This window comes from Leopardus geoffroyi, chromosome A1, assembly GCF_018350155.1.
Source record: "Leopardus geoffroyi isolate Oge1 chromosome A1, O.geoffroyi_Oge1_pat1.0, whole genome shotgun sequence".
In the NCBI taxonomy this organism is placed as follows: Eukaryota; Metazoa; Chordata; class Mammalia; order Carnivora; family Felidae; genus Leopardus; species Leopardus geoffroyi.
This window is the reverse complement of record NC_059326.1, coordinates 70662691-70677637: the sequence shown is the minus strand read 5'-3', so window position 1 is coordinate 70677637 and position 14947 is coordinate 70662691. Positions and strand designations below refer to the sequence as shown.

The following is a 14947-nucleotide window of genomic DNA, read 5'->3' as shown; positions in this document are numbered from 1 at the left end:
GATACCTGGAGATTATATAAATAGCCTGTTCTTCAGATACTGATGATTTGTCCCCGAGTTGATTTTTACTCTGATAGTTGCAAAATTATGATTTTCTAATACCATCCACAATCCTCTCTACTTACTTCTTTACATTCCTTTTCCCTGTGGATGCATATACCTATATAAAAATTTATCTCCTAACATCAGTATGAGCTCATGGATTACCCCCCTGCCCAGTGGATTATATTAAGTACTGTCCTTACTTACTTTGATACCCAAATCTGATGTCCCAAATTTGGTCACTGGGACACCCTCAAGCTGGCTCTGGTGTCCTTGGGACCTGAACCCTTAGTTATGAGAGTACTTCCTTAATTCCTTGCATGGTGGTCCAGGGTCATCTTGTTCCTTCCCAACCCTGGGCCTGGGACCCACCATTTCTCTCAAGAAGCTTGTTTCTGTCAGTGCGCCAACATATTTGGAGATGAGATCTGGGCAGCAGGTGTGGTCAGTGTTACTGGGATGCCACTGATTCCTTTAGGTTGACAGAGCTAAAACACATGTACACACACACACACACACACACACTCTCTCTCTCTCTCTTATTAAATCACGAGTTTATGCTGATACCTCTAATTCCAATCCTACCCTACAGGGTTCTTCCTTGCTCTCCCTTTTCTGTATTTGTATTATCCTTCTTCTACAGTAAGATCAACCTATTTCCTCATCTGCTTAAATCTATAATACAACCAACATAATTTCAGAATTGCTATACTCATACTCCTGTGAAAATAAACCTAGGAAGAGCTTAAGATTTCTTTGCAATCCTTTTTTTTCTTTAGAATGAGGGCATGTTATGTTCAAAAGTTACAAAATTAATTTTTCCCTCTCTCCTATGTTATTCATTTAAAATACAGTTGGATCTTTTATTTCTTTTTAGTTTTACAGCACTCCCTATTGTTGAATTGCTTTCTGTGAAACATTGTGAAACATTAACCTGATTCCTAAGTCAAAACCGTACAAAAGGTTCTCTCAGAGAAGCACCACCCCTCCTGTCCTCCAGTCCTGTTGTCTCCTACCCCTTATGGAGAACAAACCTCAGTAGTTTCTTATATGTATAAAGTATTATAGATTTCAAAATAAGTGATCACAATGCATTTTTTTTTCAAATTATGCCTTCCTCAAACTTATAAGACCCTCAGTAGCTAATCAAGGCCCAAGTGTCATCACTGTCAGCAGTGGTTTAACTGTTCTCAAAATCTTTGCATTCATATGCTTGATTTCTTTCAAGTCTTGTTCACCAAAACTCTTTTTAAATTTGAAACACAGGTTTAGGGTAAGTACCAGTGTTACTGATTACCTGTTCCTCAGAAACCTCTAGAGGAGGAGATGCTTGTTGTTCAGACCGCCGATCGTCCTGATAGTTTACATTTCGTCGCTGACGTAAAGGAGGGAAAAGACGATTCCAATTGATCATTCCTCCCTAAAAAGAGACCAATACACAATCATCAGACACAGAAGAGAACCATCTTATTAATGCTTGGAAGTGCCTTTTCTTACCATGAGGTCGCATGTAGAGACTGGGGAATAAAAGACTGGTCTGCTGAATGCAAGCCGTCCAAACCCTACAGCATCACATCGCTATAGTAAAATAAAATAAAATAAAATAAAATAAAATAAAATAAAATAAAATAAAATAAGATAAAAACCCATGTTTTTAGCTATCTGCCAATATTTTATCAATTTATGTCTTCTCTATTTCTAGATTTAGGAAAAATTACAGACTAAGACAACATGAAAATTTTCCTACTATGAACATCTAAAAATGCTAGACAAAATAAAAGAATATTTCACATGCATAGTTGAACATAGAAGGAACAAATGGAGGCCCCAACATCCCCAAAACAAGTGCTGGAAAACCAGAACAGTAAGCAAGCAAGCTGCCAGGGGTGGGGCTGTATGGGCGAGCACATCCTGCTAACCTAGAACCACTTGGGTTTCATCATCTATTTGGGTTCAGGTGCTGAGACCTCGAGTATGAAAGAGGTAGTGACTCTGAGCTTATTACCTATGTAGAGGCACAACCCTCAAATGGCAACAACACCCTCAGTGAAAGAGAAGATGAGAAAAAACAAACCCGAAAGGTAGTCTCTCTGAGGGAGAGGGCAGTAATCTTGACCTGCCTGAGAATTAAGAAATAAGAAATGAGAAATCTAAGGTTGAAGTTACATGAAAAATGTGTTTAAAAAACCCATCAAAACTGACACAAGAATTGGTTCGGGGATAGAGTTGGGATATATCTAAGGAGCCAAGCAAAAGCAAATGTAAAATTACTCTAGAGGGCCACTCTCTTACCCTGGGATTACATGGGATTTATAGCTAAAACTCCAGTTGGGAAATACCTAGAATTCCAAATTCAAAACCCACGAGGAAAAAACCCATCATAAGCAAGGCTCAGTGTGTAAAATAAACAGAAGGATTAGATCCTTAGTGTCTAGGAATCAAAAGCACTGGCACTTGGTCTATGATAAAGGAGACATTACAAGTCAGCAGGAAGAGGACACATCATCTAATAAACAGCAATGGGACACATGGCTACATGGAAAAAGATAAAATTAGACTTTACTTCATACCATATACAAAAATAAGTTTATTGAAAAAATAAACTTAAAGATTTAGATTACACCAATAAATGGAAAGACATTCTATGCTCATGGATTGGAAGAACAAATATTATTAACATGTCTATACTACCCATAGCAATCTACATATTTAATGCAATCCCTATCAAACTACCAATGGCATTTTTCACAGAACTAGACCAAACAATCCTAAAATTTGTATGGAACCACGAAAGACCCCAAATAGTCAAAGCAATCTTGAAAAACAAAACAAAACAAAACAAAACCGAACAAAACTGGAGGCATCACAATTTCATACTTCAAGTGCTATTACAAAGCTGTAGTAATCAAAACAGTATAGTACCAGCACAAAAATGGACACATAGATCAATGGAACAGAACAGAAAGCCCAGAAATGAACCCAAAGTTATATAGTCAATTAATCTTTGACAAAGGAGTTAAGAATATATGATGGGAAAAAGGCAGTCTCTTCAACAAATGGTGCTGGGGAAATCGTTCAGCTACATGCAAAAGAATGAAACTGGACCATTTTCTTACTCCATACACAAAAATAAACTCAAAATGGATTAAAGACCTAAATGTGAGACTTGAAATCATAAAAATCCTAGAAGAGAGCATAGGCAGTAATTTCTCTGACACTGGCTGCAGCAACATTTTTCTAGGTATGTCTCCTGAGGCAAGGGAAATAAAAGCAAAAATAAACTGTTGGGACTATATCAAAAACAACCTTCTGCACAACGAAGAAAACAATCAACAAAACTAAAAGGCAACCAACTGAATGGGAGAAGATATTTACAAATGACATATCCAATAAAGGGGTAGTATTAAGAACTAATACAACCCAACACCCAAAAGACAATTAAAAAATGGGCACAAGGCATGAAGAGAAATTTCTCCAAGGAAAACATACAGATGATCAATAGACACATGAAAAGATGTTCAGCATTACTCATCACCAGGGATATGCAAATCAAAACTACAGTGAGATATCACCTCACACCTGTCAGAATGGCTGAAATCAAAAACACAAGAAACAAGTGTTGGTAAGGATGTGGAGAAAAAGGAACCCTTGTGCACTACAAATTGGTACAACCACTGTGCAAAATAGTATGGAGGTTCTTCAAAGTTAAAAATAGAACTACCTTACGATCCAGTAATTACACTACTGGGTATTTACCCAAAAAATACAAAATCACTAACTCAAAGGGATACATGAACTTCTATGTTTATAGCAGCATTATTTATAATAGCTAAATTATGGAAGCAGCCCAGTGTCCACTGATAGATGAAAAGATAAAGAAGATGTGGATGTGTGTGTGTATATGTGTGTGTGTGTGTGTGTGTGTGTGTAGACACAGATGTGTGTGTATCTATATCTATAATAACCAATAACCAGAATATATAAAGAATCAATGAGAAAAAATAAATGACTCAAGAGAGAAATGAATAATGTACAGCTAAGCCTTGAACATGGATTTGAGCTGTGTAGATCCACTTATATTCACATTTAAAAAAAAATTTTATGTTTATTTATTTCTGAGACAGAGAGAGACAGAGCATGAATGGGGGAGGGTCAGAGAGAGAGAGGGAGACACAGAATCTGAAACAGGCTCAGGCTCTGAGCGGTCAGCACAGAGCCCCACGCGGCGCTGGAACTCACAGACCGCGAGATCGTGACCTGAGCCGAAGTCGGACGCTCAACCGACTGAGCCACCCAGGCACCCCAGAACAGTACACTATTTAAACTATTTTGTGGATATATACAGGTGGTGATTTTGCTCCCCAGGCAGTATGTGGAAATGTCTTAGGGGCATTTTTGGTAGGGGCTGGGAGGCGGGGGACAAGATGATAGTGCTGCTGTGTGTGGCGAGCAGGGATGCTGCAGGGACATCCTATAATGCTCAGGACAGACTCCACCACAAAGAATGGTCTGGACCAAAATGCCCATAGTGTCTAGGTTGAGGTACTCTACCACAAAAACGTGCTAAAGACACAAGCAGGCACAGGCCTTAGACACCACCTGCCGGCTGCAGGACAGCGGGAAGGGCAATGAACCTTTGGTTGAAAGTGCAACGTTTTATTTCTTCAAAGGGAGTGACAGTGGAAGAGCAGCAAAGCAAAACTGAACCCTAATCCCTCTGCTCCTGTGATGGTGAAAAAGTGCTTAAAAAGCAGAAAGTTACAGGAGCTCTAGGCTCTAGGATGTTTTGACACTAATCTGCTCTCGATGCAGGTTAACTATGAGCTTCTACAAACAGGAAACATTTCCTTCACTTTGTCTTCTTCAAAAGCAATAACCACATATTTAAAAGAGGAAAAAGGAAACAGCTTGCATTTTGAACAACCGTTTTATGAAATATCTGTTATTAGTTGGTAAGGAGATTTTCAAATAAAATTTCTTGTAAAAAAAAAAAAAGACTAACTTTCCAGTCGAGAACAGTAAAGTTTGTAATGTTTTATTAGGTGGACATCACATGGAATAGAACCGCACCTCTAAAGGCTTTGGCAGGTTTCAGGATGGGATGATCAGGTGGTGTGTATACTGAGAAGCGTCTACACTGAGAAGCTGGGTTGGAGGAGCGCACTAGTGGCTTTCTGTGGGCAGCTCCCAAGGGAGGGCACGAGCCAGGTGCATGTGGGGCCCATGCCCTCCTCAGGGGAGGGCAAGACATGCAGAAATGGGAAAAATCAGGAGGCAAGGTGGTATATAATTAAGAAGGAAGCTGAGTGGCATCAGCTAAAGGGCTCGGAAGGTGCAGGGTGAAGCACGGGGGTCAAACTTCAAAGAGGATGGGGGTTCAGTTGAATTTTAAAGGATGAGGATGATCTCAACAATGGAGAGGAGAACCACTGTCAACCTGTTCAGAAACAGGGCGCTGAGCATAGGTTTACACCTACTTCAAGGGGCAAAGCGGTGCTAAGGAGTCATGACAGAGGAGCAAAAAGGCAGAGGAAGCTGAGTGACTGAGAGTGGTCTCTAAAGCCAAATTACCTGGGTTTAAATCCCAGCTCTGCCACTTACCTTAGGCCTTAGTTTAAAACAAAATTTCTCTGAGCCTCAGTTTTCACATCTGTAAGATGGAAATAATAACTGCACTTATCTCATAATGATATTATAAGAAATAAATGAGTTAATATAAGTAAAGCATTTAAAACACAGTCTGAGAACTTCTATAAGTTTATTATATATTGGCTATTACTACCGTCTAATATTTGCATTATGTCTTACAGTGTTACTTCTGGTCTTCCCAACTCGACTGTGGGATCCTACAGGGTTGCAATGGGGTAAGAATGGAACTCCCTACGACCTTCCTAGGTGGCTGGCACAGCTCTAGGCTCAGTGCAGCCTAAACTCAATTCTCCAGCCAAGGAGGTGTTTTGTCAAAGAGCAAAATGAAGACCAATTACAGAGTGGACATTGTCAGTGTGATGGTTTAAAACAATTAAAATTCTTTCCAGAAGCATCATCATCTTATTTTAAAAAGGCTGGTCACTGGATGGGGCGCCTTGGTGGCTCAGTTGGTTAAGTGTCTCATTTGTGATTTCGGCTCGGGTCACGATCTCACAGTCGTGAGATGGAGCCCCACGTAGGGCTCCCTCTTTCCTTTTGCCCTTCCCCCACTATGTGTGAGGGCATACCTTCTCTCTCAAAAAAGAAAAATAAAAAAAGGTTGGTCACTGGGAAAAAAAAATGCATCCTTTGGTGATCTGAAAGGCTTTACCGGTGTGCTAGGTTTTGAAGAGTAAAACAGGCAGCAGGACCACCTCTCTCTACTGTGCTGTCTGTAGCTGCCTGGGGACCGGTGTCAGGAAGATTCAGAGGGAGGGTGTGGGTTCAGCAGGGAGAGTGATGACACTGTGAGGTGACGTCTGCCTCAGGCAGACAGGTGAGGCGGCACCCATGCAAGGAATTACTAACCCTGCTACAGACCGAGACTTTCCATGGCACACAGAGATCGATCTGCATGACACACAGGACAGCCAGGCAAAGCTGCTTGCCACCAGCTGCCCTGTGGGCTGAGGGGATCGATATCTCAGCCCATCTGTGACCATAACCCAGTGGCTGGGAAGTTCTACCACAGATGCTCAGGAAACACCTATTCATTTAATGTGAGCAATTTACAGTGGGGATGACCTACCGTGAGGTTCAAGGACAGAAAAGACCAGTCTGTTTTAGTAGCACCAGTGAAGGTAAAATCAACAGAACTGACTAGTGTCTGCTAATGTACCTGCTAGTACCTTAGGCAAAGAGGCCAGAAAGAGAAGACAACGCCCTGCTTTCTAGAAGCTCAGTCTGGTCTTCTATCCATTAGTTTTTTCCTTTTTCTTGCAGGGTACCAATTACACCCTTTGCTTGACCCAACGGAGCCACTTCCACTTCCTGCCGGAAACCCCAGAGGGACTGAACCCTACAGCCATTCCCTCCTTGGCTCCTGTGGCACCCCACTTTCTTGGGCTTTCTAGCTCTCTAGTCAGGCCTTCTCTCTTCTCTCCGAGCCATCTTCTCCTGCTTATATCCTTTAAATGCAAGTGCCCCTTAAGGTTCTGTTTAGGATTACTTCTCTTTCCACGTTCTGTCCCTAGGTGCTTGTGCGTTCCTAGGGCTTTAGTGCACCCCACAGCCACATACCCAACTGTTGCCTGGACACTTCCACTCAGATGTTTCAGAGACATCTAAAATGACACGTCCCTTGGGATGCCCGGGTGGTTCAGCCGGTTAAGCCTCTGACTTCAGCTCAGGTCACGACCTCACGGTTCGTGGGCTCGAGCCCCACATCGGGCTCTGTGCTGACAGCTCAGAGCCTGGAGCCTGCTTCGGATTCTGTATCTCTCTCTCTCCGCCCCTCCTCCGCTCATACTCTCTCTCTCTCTCAAATTAAAATAAACATTAAAAAAAACTTTTAAATGACACATGTCCCAAATAACACTCACCTTCAATCCCACCCCTCTGCCTGTGTCCCCAATGCTGGGGAATGACGTCAATACCCACCCCACCCACTTGCAGAAGGCAGACCACTAGACTCTGTCAACTGTAACTCCTCAGTGTCTTTGACTCCATTCATTTCTCTCCACCCCACTTTCGCTGCCTTATTTCACACTTGCATCAACAGTAGTTTCCTAAGATACAAATCTCATCATGTCACTCTTCTACTTAAAAACCCTTCAATGGTTCCCCGTTGCCTTTTCATCAGTCTTAGAATATTTACTAACTCATTAATAACAATCACAAACTTATCACTTGCTAAGATAATGTATTTTTACAAAAAATAACAATGTGTTCCAAAACCTGTTTTCTATGAGGGCTGATACATTCTTTAGGGACATGAAAAAAGAAATCAATTCACAAAAAGAAAGCCACTGTTTTCTTTTGCTGCGAATCTTTCAAAGGTCGGACCTAACAGAAGATAGTTGCAATCTCGTATTGGCTCCTGCATTCAATTCTGTTACATGTTACTTTGGCCTTTTTTTTAAAAAATGTTTTTGAGAGAGACAGAGACAGAGAGCGTGAGTGGGGGAAGGGCAGAGACAGAGCGAGACAGAGAATTCAAAGCAGGCTCCGGACTCTGAGCTGTCAGCACAGAGCCCGATGCGGCGCTTGAACTCATGAGCCCTGAGCTGAAGGTGGATGCTTAACCGAAGTGCTACACCCCTGAGCCTGTCCACATTGTGTTACGGTGTCACCCCCCTGCGTCTGCCCACAGTGTGTTAGTGTCTTCCCGTGCTGTCCAGCAGCAAGCAGTCTTAGCAGGTGTTGGGAAAAATAACAAGCTGGAGGGAGACACTCGATGAAAACTTGCACAAAATCCCAGGCTAGTTTCACAGCTTTTGGTTTTCCTTTTTCTTTGTGGTTTATGCTATTGACCGGTTTTGGGGGCTCAGATACTTCATTTCATACCACTCTTCTCAGCAAAACAGAGAGCACTTTCCACACTAGTAAGATCAGGAGACAAAACACATCGTTCTGCTCAGTTTCCAGAGCCTCTGGCTCGGAAGGCAGAAGTTCCTGAGGTACGCTCCTTTCTGCCCATCTCCCCCTTCTGTTCTTGCCCCGGCCTCACTGCCCGCCACGTTCTTGGGTCGGGGGGGGGGGGCAGGCCCAGGGGTGTCGGCCTGGGTGTCAGTGAGGGGAAGGGCACTTCCCCAGTGAGGGGAGGGGCTGCCATCAGGAAGGGCTGCGAGGAGCGACGTCCCTGGGGCACGAGCCGCCGAGCCACCAGACGCGTGCCCCAGGTCTCGTGTGTTCCACACAGTGACATTTCTCTCAGGAGGCCCCGGGCTCCCACCCCAGCCACTCTTACTTGTCCTGAGACACGGGTACAGTTTTAACAACAGTTAATTTCAACTTTAGCTGCAAACTCAAGAGAGGTATTCTCCCTCTGCTGCCACAAAGCAAGGCTCCCGACGGGGCAGGGGGAGGACTTGGGAAGCAGAACAGCAGGATCTGAATTCAGCTCGGCCGTCCACCCTGCTGCCTGCCCTCCACGGCAAGGGTCCGGTGTGGCCTGGGAGTGCTCAGCCCGGCATCACTTCCGAAGGCCGGTGTGCCGACCCCTCTCTTCGGATGGACACCTTTTCCTCCAGGGAAATCCAGGATCAGAACTGTCCCCAGCTTTCTGCCGGGTGGGGGTTCTGATTTTGGCAGAGCATGAGAACGTTCCACCTGGGCTGGGAGGAGGAGGCAGTGGTGAGGGCGGTATGAGGGAGACAACACGTCCCCCCTCACACCCCGCGCACATCTGGCGCAGGAAGAGGACATCTAGCTCTCGTTGTACGAGTTTTCTCTTAGTTTTATTTACATGCTTGAGAGCACCAAGCACAAGTTACGGTAAGGGCCGCACAGGGCAAGGACTTCAGTGAGGCTTCCTTGAACACAGCACTAAAAGCATCTTTCGGTATGGAAATTACTCACCTCTGCATTCTAGCTCTTGTTTTCCCCCTTCTTTGTCTGCAGAAGTTCTGGTCATTATTTTTAATCCTTCACTTAAGCTCTCAACAAAAATTATTAAGTAAAAGTCAAAATTAAAATTAGTGCTGGTGCTTGTTACCGTAAGTATTTTGATAGAAGAGGTGAAACTCATTATTAAAAGTGAGATTGGGTGTTACTCAAGATTTCCCCTCTTTCTACATTTACCTCCAGAGAGGCCATCCATTTTCATGTCTTCAGTGATCACCTCTCACTCCCCTGCCTGTCCTTCAACGAGCTGTGAGCCAGGGCGGCGGCAACCGTCCCTCCTAATGTTAGCGTCACATCCTGAAAGCCTGGTGACTCTTGGACCCAACTCTCTTCTTTGTACAGAAAATCCAGCCAGTTCTCAAGTATGCTGATTTTTCCTTCAGAGGGGATCTGCTACTTTTAAATCCTTGTTGTTCCACTGAGATTAAGCCAACAGCCTCTTGGATGACATCACTGTCACCAACTTTGACCCCATCCAAAACACACAGCTGGGCAGGTGAGTGACATCACTGTCACCAACTTCAACCCCATCCAAAACGCACAGCTGGGCAGGTGAGTGACATCACTGTCACCAACTGCTACCCCATCCAAAACACACAGCCTGGCAGGTGAGTGACATCACTGTCACCAACTTCGACCCATCCAATATGCACCCGGGCAGGTGAGTGACATCACTGTCACCAATGCTGCTCCCCTCCAATTGGTACACCAGGTGAAACTTCCTTATTTTCACAATGCCACCGCTTCAACTGAAAATCTTACTGTATCATATCTCAACTATTCTGTCCTGTTTGAAGGTCCTCCAAAACCAGACCCATCCTAAATTATTTCCTACTCTCTCCTGCATGTTCCCTCCACTCAGTGTTCTTTGAGACAATGTCTGCTCAAAGTGTGTCTGTCCCTGAAACGCCCTCCCCTGGTCCCTCTATCCTCCCCCCAGCAGTCTGTACAGTGCCCAGCCCTTGTTTTGTGTCTGTAACTGGCCTCTTTGTTGACAATCCAAGTCCTTACTGTTCTCTCTCTCTCTCTCTGCTCAACTTCCAGAGAACTCAGTCAAGTTGCCAATTTTAGAGAATATAATAGAGTCTAAGTTTCCTCATCTGTAAAATGGGAAGCTGGACTAAATGATCCTTAAACTAATTATGAGTTGCCTCTTCCTAATCAATATATTAAAGAATATCTTGAAGCCAAGCAGTTCTCGCTCAAAGTGAGCCCATTGGCCACCTGCCAGAGCTGCTGCAGGAGGGATTCCTGGGCAGACAGACACTGGTCAAGGGCCTCCATTTCATACTCTCCTGTACTACTCTCAAGTGTCACCGTACTGATCAAGGACCTGGAATGAACTGTGAGCTCCTTGAGCAACCACACCTACCAGAACTGCAGCGTGGACAGTCTCCGAGTGAGGAAAGCCCATGCAGAGAATCGCTCCCAGCCCAGAGCCCATGCTTTGAGCCACCAACTATGCCTGTTGCCCAGCGTCCTTCCACCCTGGGAATCCAGCCTCCATAAATCTCTATCATTTTAAAAAGTACGATTTAAAAAAATCTCAGTATCACTCATCTATGTTATGATCTCAGATGAGAGTCATTACTCACCACTCTGGAAATTCCTGGGCTCCTGCTACTTTATTCACAAAACCACATCTGTCAGCCGCAGAATCAGGCTGCTGGGTCTGAACCTGGAGTGGGTTCCATGAAATTCAAGCCCTTTCAAGATGATCAGAAGGATTTTTCCTGAGAAACTTCTGGGTGCCCCAAGGATCCTTCCTGACTAGAATCATTTTCTGGTTTCAAAAACCCAAGGGGATGGCTTTCTTGGGGGAGGAAAAATTTGTCAAATGATTAGGAGGATGATTTTTCTAATATGCCCCTGCTTAACATTATGTCTGCTTCAGGGTTCATCTCTAAATTCATTTGTGGTCTGAAAAAGTGATTGATAAGAGATAAAAGAAAAAAGTTATAAAAAAGACTAGGATTGCTGATACCTTCTCTCTCTCCAAAATACTGAGTATGTCATCATGAGACTGTCCCATATTCTTCTTTCTCATGAAGACACAAGGCAGAATGGAAAATAGAAATGATTTTCTCGAGGTCACTTAATGAGTCAGTCTTGGAAAGGGATTAGAATTTGGCTTGATCCTATCTTTCTCTTCTGAATTTTGTCAAAAAGGTCAGTGTGATCAGCTAGAGGAACACCAAAACCATGACAGCAGTTTCTGCAAGGAGGTACAGATTGACATCAACAGCTTAGCTTTAATTTCACTTGAAAATAGAGTTCTTGCACCTAATTTTCATTTAATTTGCAGATTTTTATCAGCTAAGCCCTAGTAACTTATCCTACACCTGATGCTATACACTTCATACTCATAAAAGAAAAAAGTCATAAAAGAACTAGCTCTAACTGATTAGATTGCTTGGTTGACAAGGCAGCACAGCAACCTTACAAGAACGGTTTTTAAATCAAATTGCACCAAAAAGTGAAAGAGCAAAGCTAAAAAGGAAAAGTGCTGAGAAGTATGTCACATGCTGTCTTTAAAGTGGCCTAGGTTCATCTAGGCTGAGAACTTGCTCCCTCTGGATTCAAGGTGGACCCCTCAGCTGCATACACACACACACACACACACACACACACACACACACACACACACACACATTCTCACACACATGTGAAGGTACAGGTATATAGTTTTCAGGGCTCCATGCAAAATGTTCCTCCTCCAGAAACTATTTAACCCCCACAGGTGAGGCTAGGTGCTTCTCCTATAAGAGTGCTCATGACATTTTATTATAATTGTCTTTGTTCTACTCTCAGCTCAGGGAGAGGAAGGATCATGCTGTCTTGGTCACTGTGACACTCCCCAGAGCCTAGCTGAACTACTAAATATATTTTGTGGAAAGTAAGTGTTAATGGAAACTGTAGTGCTGGTGGGGCCAAGAGATGAGTAAGAAGCTTAGAGACCCAGCCAGATGAAGGGGCAATGACAGAAACTCATTCGATGGGATGGCACCTGCCAGCATAAAGGTCTACTAGATGGGTCCTGCTATTTAAACACATCAAGCATGCATACTGCAATATGGATGAGCTGGTCACAAAGGACCAGATAGTGTATGAACTGTCCAGAATAGGCAATTTTTTTTTTTATTAAGTAAACTCTGCCCCCAACATGGGGCTTGAACTCATGACCCTGAGATCAAGAGTCTCATGTTCTACTGACTGACCGAGTCAGGCACCCCCAGAATAGGCAAATCTATAGAGAACAGACTACCAAATATGCCTAGGCCTAGGGATATGGAAAGACTGGCAAGTGACTTCTACTGGGCAGTTTCTTTTTGGGGTAAAAAAAATGGTCTCAACTTGAATGTGGTGATGGTTGTACAACTCTGTGCATATACTAAAAATCACTGAATTGTATACTTTAAGTAGATGAATCATAATGTATGTGAAGTCAACCTCCATAAAGCTATTAAAACTTAAAAAACACATTGAGAACTTGAGGGCACTTTTAATAAACTAAATATATTTTACTAAATTAAAAATACTTGATTAATGATAGAAACTACCATGATTTACAAGGCAGATATGAGTCATAATAACGCATATGTTAGATGTTACCTAACAACTGTCGCTGGGGTGGATAACGAGAGAAACAATTTTCACAGCCACAAAAGGTAACTAAGCGAGGGTGAGAGAATGTATCTAGTTCAGTTTAACTGAACACCACGAAAATAACTGAAACGCATGAGTGAATAATGGGGAGCTGCTGTAGGCACCAACATCTTCTCTCCTTGCAGGTCAAACAGACTGCTTGTTACTGAAAACAGAGGTGCTAATCATCCAGGAAACACTGGAAGCCAAAAGAAGTGAAGAGCTAATGAAGAAATTAGTGCCAACTGACTGACGCCATTGTGTTGCTGACAAAACTCCCACTTGGCTTCCACCAAGCATGATGCATTCATAGCGGGCCTCACCTTAACTCTGCTTCTAAGGGAAATGGAGATTTTACAGAGGTACCTTCTGGAAAGTTCAATCACCAAGTTTACATTGTGGCATATAATGGCATTATCATCATCAGCCGAGAGAGAAAATGGTGGTCACACAAATAACAGACGATCAAGATCCAGACAGAACGAAGACTTCTTGGTAAAACTTTGCTTTGAAAGCTATTGGCTACGTAATCTTCTAGAGCAGTGGGCTGGCAAAGTTTTTTGTCTGTTTGTTTGTTTGCTGTTAATGACAGGTCAGACAGTAAATGTTTTAGGCTTTGAAGACCCAGAGGTAAAACTGAAGACACTATGCAGGTACTTACAGAACCAGTGAAAATGCAAAAACCATTCTTACCTTTGGGTTTGGCCCAGGGGCCATGGCCTACTGACTCTTGTTCTAAAGGTTCCAAGTTTTTTTTTTTTTTAACGTTTATTTATTTTGAGACAGAGAGAGACAGAGCATGAACAGGGGAGGGTCAGAGAGAGGGAGACACAGAATCTGAAACGGGCTCCAGGCTCTGAGCTGTCAGCACAGAGCCCGATGCAGGGCTCGAACTCACGGACCACAAGATCATGACCTGAGCCGAAGTTGGACGTTTAACCGACTGAGCCACCCAGGCGCCCCAAGGTTCCAAGTTTTTAAGAGTTGGAACTATCAGCTTAGCTGCTGAATCAGAACTCTCTCTCCAAACTTCCTGAGAGCCAGAAAGCAGAGGTCCAATGAATAAGATCATAACAACTAATATCTGATAGATCTTTCTGGTACGTGAAGTAATTTTGTAGAAATTACTTTATTCTCATGACAACGCTATTAGGTAGATAGTGTACAGAGCTTCCTGTCACCCAGGGCTGATCCCTTAACTGCAAATTCCTTGCTCCTTCATTTATATTCCGAGGATTTTCTATTGTGAGCACGTGGGTTTCTTCTCTCATGACTGCAGAGAGGAAATGATAAGCCCAAAAGCCATGGGGACACGTGCAGCAACCCTGTTCAGATGCTCACAACTGTAGGAATTTCAGTGACTTCCCTGGAGGTGTGAACGCACAGAGGCCCTGTAAAGCTTGACTGTGGCCATTCACTAGCATTCAGTGAGGCTGCTCTGTTTCGCCACCATGAATACCCTGAAAACACAGAGTCCTCATCACCTCCCCTCTGGTCTTCTTCCTCCAGCATCACCTTTTCCACTGATCACTCAGATTTTGGCCCAAATAATCCTCCTTAAAAACAAACCTAGGGGCGCCTGGGTGGCTCAGTTGAGCGTCCAACTTTGGCTCGGGTCCTGGTCTCGCGGTTTGTGAGCTGGAGTCCCGAGTCGGGCTCTGTGCCGACAGCTTGGAGCCTGGAGCCTGCTTCGGATTCCGTCTCTTCCTCTCTCTCTGCCCCTGCC

General features: G+C 43.6%; 1 protein-coding gene across 6 annotated transcripts in view; it reads right to left on the bottom strand.

Moving 5' to 3' along the window:
• The window catches only part of UBAC2 (UBA domain containing 2), a 174330-nt gene that overhangs the window by 13381 nt on the left and 146002 nt on the right, over positions 1-14947 (bottom strand). For all 6 annotated transcript variants that reach the window (XM_045444988.1, XM_045444974.1, XM_045444982.1 and 3 more), the window contains exon 8: positions 1340-1462. In XM_045444988.1, the coding sequence (XP_045300944.1) occupies positions 1340-1462 (123 nt within the window). The remainder of the gene's footprint in view (positions 1-1339; positions 1463-14947) is intronic.